Genomic DNA, 8,330 nt, shown 5'->3' with positions numbered 1-8,330 from the left:
TAATAATAAAAACACATCCTCAAAATTCGCAGAACATCTCTTGGTGAATAATCATACCCCACTTAACAACAAGGGTCCTAAACCATTGCATATAGAAAAAAAGGGCATTAGATTAAATTTACTTGAACAATTAGAAATCAATAAACGAACGAATGACCCAAATTTAACACTAATTAATAAAGTACGGAAAATAATTTACTCACCACTTCTCAGTATTTTCACAAAACCCAAGCAGTATAAGGCACCCAAATAATTCATAGCAATAAAGTCATTAGTAAATAATTAAGAACTCATTACCATTTACTGAGGGGAAAACATAGATTGGTTTAACCAACAATAGATCATGTCATCGGTGTAACCAGTAATAAATCAATGTATGCACCTTTAAAATTTACATTTGAAATAATATAAATACGTCGTCTCAATGTGGACTAACCACAGTTTGAAAATGGCCTTGTAAGCCGAAACAGCTGTCACAATAATAAAAAACTAAAACACTTGCAGAACTTAATAATAATATTATCAAATTTAATCTAAATTAAATTTATAAAAAAAATTTAAATAGTGGTGTAGTTTAACGAATTTGCAGGAAAAAAAACTTTAAAACTTTGAAAACACAAATTTTTTTTTTTTTTTTAATAGCTTTGTACAATGTTTTTTTTTGTTGATTTCAAATAAAGGCAAAATATAACATTGATATAATGTTCTAAATTCATCTAAATCTAATTCTAGTTATAAATCCCAACATTTGTAAGCCCTTGTTAGAGATTTCCGTTATGTGGATGAAGAATTAATAAAATAATAAATGCTTATATGTTTTATTGTTTCAGGTTGTGGGGTGGGGTGCAACTCGTCGCTCAAAGTTCTCCTATCAACTGAAACAGGCCGCGATGCCCGTGAGATCGGACTTGGAATGCATCAAGAATGAACCTTCATTCTTCGCAAGGTATCTCACTGACTTCACCCTCTGTGCAGGATTTACAAATGGTAAATAATCACAGTTTGACGAAATTAATTTTGAACCCCTAAGCATATCTTAATAAAAAGTTAAGTTAAATAATCTATTGGGGCAACTGAAGAAAAATTCTGTTTATAAAAATCCGACATAATCTAATCAAATCAAATGATAATAGTTTGTTTTACTTCCTTATAACAAAACATATTTTTGTTACAAAACTGTCAATTTTTTTAATTAAGTAATACACTAATAATGGAATTATATCTTTTCTATCATCGTCATTGGTTTTTCAAAGTTTGTATGAAAAACTGTATCGGACTATCCACCTCCAGTTCGTGCCGTGTTTGCGGTAATCAATTTCTAATAAGTTTTTGTTAAACAACGCGACTTTTACAACCCTACATGAATTGACATGATTGTCTTACTTGTTCTAACTTGATCACAGGCTATTTATCCTATCCATATAATAATAATTGTTTAAAAAACATATTTGCAATATCTGTTAAGATACCCAACAGATGGTAATGTAAAAAGGTAAGTTAAAAAACATGGGAGCACTAGATTTTTTTATCTCAAATGGGACGGTGATCGAAATAAGTTTGAGAACCTTTGCCCTAAATGAGTAATAATAAGGGTTGAAAAAAATATATCATCGGAAATGACATTACACTACATCTAGACCCATTATGGTGAAATTAAATGTGGCAAGTAATACTTCTTGTAAATTCTTAATTTAAACGTTGTGCTCGTATGACAAAGATAGACATTCAAAGTCTTCTTATTTAAAAGTTGTGGAGAATACTACATTCTACATCACGGGTGTGATCGAGAAGACTAGATACGCTTACTCGCTTACACTAAAAAGAATACGGAAAGCTGTTTGAGACGACCTACTGCCAGTAGATTTTCTTATACCTACTTACGTATGTGTTGCTCCGTTCGCTATCTCGCTTTCTCTAATGGCGCTTAATATTCGAGAAACAATTTAAATAATTATAGTAAATGTTTGCAGTGTAATGAAAACACTTTGTTACCTTTTTACCATTGGCTTTTTAACTCTCAATTACGCAATTTCATTAGAGATAGCACACGACCTCAGCGGCGCGTGAGAGTTTACAACTAAAATCACATAGTACGACAATTGCCGTGTTTTTGGTTGTCACTTTTGAGATTTCTACAACATGTCCATAGTCAGTAATGTCTATGATATTTAACCGTTTGATTGCCAATCGTCGACTTTCGTCGATTCGTGTTTTAACGAAGCTTGCCGATCGTCCATTTCCGTCGATTGCGTCAGTCGTGTTCTGTGTTCTGATTCGCGCGTACGTCGGGTGTGGTGCTGCGGCGTTGGTAAATATTATTCTAATATTATCTTAATAGTTGTAAGATCGTAGTAAACCGTTTAAATTTCAGATTTATTTATTATTTTTTTTTAGTTAATTGAAAAAATATAACGTCGAGGGCGTCCTCTGAAATGTCTGACAGCGGGAGCGACGATTTCCACTCCTCTAATTCAAGTTAGAATAAGAGTAGCTCTGATGAGAGTGATGTCAGTGATGTCATACCTGTGTTTCCCAACCGCAGGATGCGAATTTCTAGTAATTCTTCGGATCGTGACCAAGAAATGGAGAGTAACACCGGAAACTACTCATTTTCAAATGTACCTCCCGGAACCAATTTTTCTACCGAAAATTCTCATTTTTTCGAAACGCCTGAACTTCGGGATCCTCCTCCGCGTGATTCTAAACCAATATCCTTTAATAAAACACCGAAAAAATCATCGAAATCCTTGAAAATTCTAAGAATTTATGGGGTTTTAAAAAATATATAGTTTCATAAAAAATAATGTTTTCTTGGTGGCATTTTACAAGCAACTGTATCAATTGTTTGGCACTCAAACGGATAATAATGTCATAGATCATCAAACAGCAAAATAACATATACATTTTTTACACCAAATATACTCAGGAATCGATGGTTAAAATCCTTCGGGTAAACCCTGTATAGATTGTAGTTTGTGGTTCATTCCTTTTCTTTCCTTCCTCAAAGTCACATTTTTGTCCAGGCACCGGGGCTTGTAATGGAGACAGCGGGGGAGGACTGTTCTTCCCATCCAGGGGCTCCAGGGGCTCCTCGGGGGCTGACGTGTGGCACCTGAGGGGCATTATCTCCCTCGGAGTCTCGCAGAGGGACCAGAGCCGCTGTGACCCGCACTATTTCACCATATTCACGGACATCGCCAAGTATCTGGACTTTATACAGATGAATATTTAATTAATCGCTTTTTTAATGAAAATCTTCGATAATTACCTGACAACTTCGCATAACAAAAGAGAACAGCCACAAAACAGAACATAAAGAAAAATGAATAAAACGAACGAATAACCAAACAACACGCTTAACCTTTAATTTTATTATGTTCAATTTTTACACTTTTCCATTTTATCCGTTTATCAATAATGTTAACCTAATGTGTATATAATTTTACAATAAAATTGAATATAATTTGAACCTTCTTTATTCTGAATAAAATACATGAAAGTCAAAAAGATTTGTTTTTGTATTGGTAGGTACCATGGGTTTTTTGAATTCCTTCAGCCAAAGATTCAGAAAATATACACTTGTTCTATCATATAGGCACATTTCTGGAAAAAAAATCATCTGACCGCTTCTAAGCTAGTGACGTAGCTCGAAGTCCAGTTGAAGTTCGAAGCGATTAGTCCCTTTCGCTTTTATCTAAATAATATTATTTTTTGTAAATCTAAGATAATTTCCTGGCAAACAGAAGTGAATGGTAGAAAAATTCGGGGATGCCTTAGGAAGACTTAAGGCGCTGTCTCTGCACTGGAATGTTGTAAGAAGTCGAATTAAAGTCATACGTAAATGGCCTATATTATCATAAATAAATTAGCACATATCCGTAGTAGATATTTGCTGTACCTTTGATGAAAAAATATTATTCAGACTGGTTGGGTATTTAAAATCAAATCTAATTTTTTTAAAGTAGTTTGATAAAGGCCGCTCAAAAATGAGCTTTAAGCTTCTTGCTTAAAGATATTAGCTTTAAGGGTAAACGGAATGTACGTTATAATTTATGCCTTCATAGATAGCGCTAATTAAATTGATTTAAAATATTAAGATGAATTATCTGTTTGCGCTTGTACATACGGAATATGAATAGTTTTGTCCGTATAAATACTCAATTCTTTCAAGAAAGGCGAACACATACAGTATGGATTGTTCACTGGTAGATACAATAATGAATTTGTTTGCCTCACTTGAAATAATTGAGTTTTTATACTGATAAACTATTTATTCATATTCCGTATGCACGGACGCTAACAAATAATTCATCGTGATATTTTAAAGCACAACTTGCAAACAGTGTGTTTCCCTAAACTTATTAGATTAGCGCCATCTATGAAAGAGCAAATTATGAATTGTTTTCAGTACTCCCCCTAAGCTTTAAGCTTCTTGATTTGTGTAGGGAGCTTTGAGCTTTATGCTTTGAGTTGCGAGAATTTTTATTTTTTTTACATATACGCCCCGCACAGGCGGCCCTGAGGAAAATGATTTACCTCGGGGGATGTTCGATTTCCTTATTTTTGGGGATGTTGTGTGGAGAATTTTAAGGAAAGGAAGGAGAATAAGTTCTGTAAAGGAAAATGTATGAGGGGTGGGTAGGAGTCTAGGATTCTATGTGTCTAGGAGTTCAGTATAAATATTACCCTCCCGCTGGGTCAAGAGACCAGTTGTAGAGGTCAAAGGGTCTCCCCAAACTAGCCTCTCCTGATCTGGCACGCTACGCAGCTGGTGAGCAAGCGGATCCTGGACAAACCTCCCCCGATGAACCCGGGCACCCATGCTAAATCATAACGTAGCTAACCACTTGAGGTGACCTATTGCAGAGGTGTTGATTATTCAATAAATGGTTCGGGGGTGGCGGTATCGAAACCCGCATCCCATATTAAAAATTTGGGCATGTAGCCCACTGCGGTGCAAGACGATAGATCTGATCATGCGAGAGTTCGGATATTACCCTTTATTGTATATCCCTCTGATTTTCTTGACGGAATGACGGAATGCTGGGGATAGAACGTCTAGACCAAGGCTGCCCAACCTTTTTAACAGTTGGGCGAAATTGACGATTTTGAATCACTGGCGGGCCACTGAATACCTAACGGTTCCTATTTCCATGGAGGGGGGGTGGGGTTGTCAGAAAACCGTGTGTATTTTTGTTTAAAAAGTAAGTTCAACAAGTTAGATTTTTTCGTTTGGTGACCGCGCCGCGCAAGCTGCATTGTTTGTTTTACCGCGGGCCCGCGACACTTTTTCAAATTGGCGGATTGGCGGGTTTTTTGAAAATGGTTCACGCGGGCCACTTATAATTCGTTCTGGGGTTGGGCAGCCTTGGTCTAGACGTTAGGAGAAATATTGCAATGGTGTTAGTGGCGCACAAGCTGCTAAATGGGCACATTTGCAATCCAGATATTCTGGAACGAATTTCTTTTTATGTCCCTGATAATTTCATTTTTTATTTTAAAGATTACGTTATTTTTTATTTTAAAGATTTTATTGTTTTTATTTTAATGATGTTATTGTTTTTTTAGTTTGATGATTTTATATTATTTTTATATTGTTTTTGTTGTTTATTAGTTAATGATTTTACTATTTTTTTTTTATTTTAGTGAATTTAGTTTTTTTTATTTTTATTTTAATGATCTTACTGTTTTTTTTTTATTTTAATGATTATATTGTTTTATTTTAATGATTTTATTTTTTTTTAGTTTAATGATTTTACTGTTTTTTTTTTTTTAATTTAATGATCTAATCTTATCATAGTTTTATTTGCAAAATAAATAATTGACTGCTAATATTTCCCTTTTTAATTAATCAGATACACGTCAAGGGCATAAAGTGCACAGAGAAAAATGTATTAAAATCTGGTTAATAACGAGATTGCAAGCCGATGCCTGTTATACATTTAGTACATTCATAATATATCGGAACACGTGTTCATGCACCTGCATATGCCTTTGTAATATATAATGACGAAATGCTAAAATATAATCATTTACTTTACTTTTATTACTAAATATTTAACAGGAAACCTATCACTAAGGGCCTGCAGTCCCGTTTTAACCGGATTACGAATAATTTGAAAGATTCTTAATAAATTTTCGTGATGATATATCAGCATACCGCACCTAAAGGGTTAAAGATACAAAAAAATACTGGGCATCTAAAGAAGTAACTAAATAAAAACAAAGGAATTCGTTTAAAACTTCATATAAATTTAAAAAAGGTTTTTAGAAACAGAGGGAACAGCGATAAATATCACATAAATAAATAGTTAATTAAAATACACTTATGTATGTATAAAAGATTTTTATTTATTTAAGGATTCATAAAAAATATATATTTCAAAATTGTGTAACAACCATAGATAATAGAAACAGGAAATATGGAACACAAAACATTATGGTTTATCAGTATGAAACCAAGCGGACAACAGTGTCGCTAGCATTGTCGCTGGAAATCGAATCTGCGCACAGCGGGGGGCCACGCCTCTTTTCTACCAACACATCAAACACATAGCTTTCATTGGCTCGCTTTGATACTCCGTGCAATTTGGTCGTAGAATGGCCTCCATGCGATATCTTACTATATTTCTCTTATATAATATGAAAACGTTAACCGGATAGAACAGAAGAGTGGCAAAACAGAAACAGATAAAATAATTGATTAGGTTAGGTTGCCAGGTTAGTTTAGATTAGTTGAGGTTAGGTGAATTTTGGTGAGTTTAGTGCGTAAACTTAAAAAGCCCTGAACAGAGTTAATCGATAGCAATTTGAAGGCGCGGGGTGGGGGAAGATGTATAAAAAATGTCAAAACCTACTTCATTTTTGTAATGACAATACATGCTCGTGTCTCATCAAATACCCAAAAAATCACAAGACGTTATAATTGCATTAAAAATACAAAAATAACATTAAAATACATAGTTCACTTTATTCCATTTTGCATACAAATCATTTCAAAAGTTTTTCATATAAGATGGCTGATAAGCGATTTCCTCTCACCCCAGATTTGGCTTCAACGTCAATCGTACAAAATCGCACCAATGCTCTGTCCGGGTCTTTTTAGGTTCATAGTTTAAGTTAGGTTATGTTGATCCTCTCACGATACTTGTCCTCATTTGGTAACATCTTCTCATTTGCGAATTAGAAACTAGCTCCGATAGATGGCAGTACTTTAGCTAAGTTATAGTTCATGTAGTGATGGGCATCTAACACATGGTTTACTTTATCTGATGGTATTATTATCTTAATGACTGTGCAGTTTAGGATTTTTGTAAACGGATGTGGCGCCAGCTGTTATTTTCAAAAAGAACTGTTGAAGTTTTCAAACCGTGCAACGGGTTTTTATCTGCTAGTTTTGTTATTATTAATTTAGTTTAACAATTGAAAAACCTTTTTGTTTTTGCATCCTTCATAATTCTTCTCTGAGAGAGTTAAATTAGGTTTGCGGTTTATGGTTTATTTGTTCTATTTCTTCACCCTCTTCTTCATGTCGCTGTTCTGTACTGTCGCGGAACCGGTGACAACTGATGGTGATTTAACAGTGGGTTTAGAGGTGGTGGTTAATGAAGTCCCTATACTGCGCAGCATCAGTGAAGATGGTGTACTCGGAAGGGTCGCAAAGGTTCTTGTCCTTGCGCGAAGCACTGAGAGAGACGATTCCCCGCACGGCCCAAGACTCCTGGCCGTCTGCGCCGCGCTGCTTGAAGTACATACCGCCGCCGCTGTCACCGTTACACACGCTGGTACCTGGACACAACAGACATCGTCATATGTTAAAAGAAACTGTTGATAGATCTGTGGTGAACTAATACCCCTTAGAAATAGAGGTTCTGAAAGATCTTTCAGTGCCGGAGCTTGCACAGCGGCGATATTTTGACGGCTTCCCGACTAGCAATCCAAAGTTCGCGGGTTCATATCCCGACGTTCGCAAGTAAATTGTATTTAATTAATTTGTAATTTTCACAATCTTGTAATTTAAAATATAATATAATATATTTGCGGCACGTTCCAGAGTGGAAAATAATCGAAGTATCGCCCTGGTGTAAGATCACCATTCAGAATTGAAACGATGCTTGAAATGGTTTTGGCTGTGTTTGGTGACCTGATCTGAATAGCCAGGTAATTACCCACCTTCCTTTTCCTTATCTTCTTCCCATCCCCACTACCTTCAGCCGCACAACATACTCCAATTTGGGATGCCATAATCTCACTGGCTCCAGAAGTTTGGAAGCAGTTGGAACTCTTATACGATTTCGCATTTAATAAAAATTTAAAAGATGAATCTGACG

The 8,330-nt window shown here is 35.2% G+C and overlaps 1 protein-coding gene across 1 annotated transcript in view; it reads right to left on the bottom strand.

The window, feature by feature from the left end:
* Window positions 1-6,272: 6,272 nt before the first annotated feature.
* LOC149421409 (chymotrypsinogen B-like) overlaps window positions 6,273-8,330 on the bottom strand; it is a 35,683-nt gene continuing 33,625 nt past the window's right edge. Inside the window, exon 5 of the mRNA XM_089634748.1 lies at window positions 6,273-7,788. Coding sequence (XP_089490874.1) covers window positions 7,589-7,788 — 200 coding nt within the window. The 3' untranslated portion in view covers window positions 6,273-7,588. The remainder of the gene's footprint in view (window positions 7,789-8,330) is intronic.

Source organism: Hesperophylax consimilis, chromosome 8 (assembly GCF_061612785.1).
Source record: "Hesperophylax consimilis isolate HC1 chromosome 8, BYU_Hcon_1.0, whole genome shotgun sequence".
Taxonomy (NCBI): Eukaryota; Metazoa; Arthropoda; class Insecta; order Trichoptera; family Limnephilidae; genus Hesperophylax; species Hesperophylax consimilis.
The sequence above is the reverse complement of the archived record's forward strand: the minus strand, read 5'-3'. Positions and strand labels throughout refer to the sequence as shown.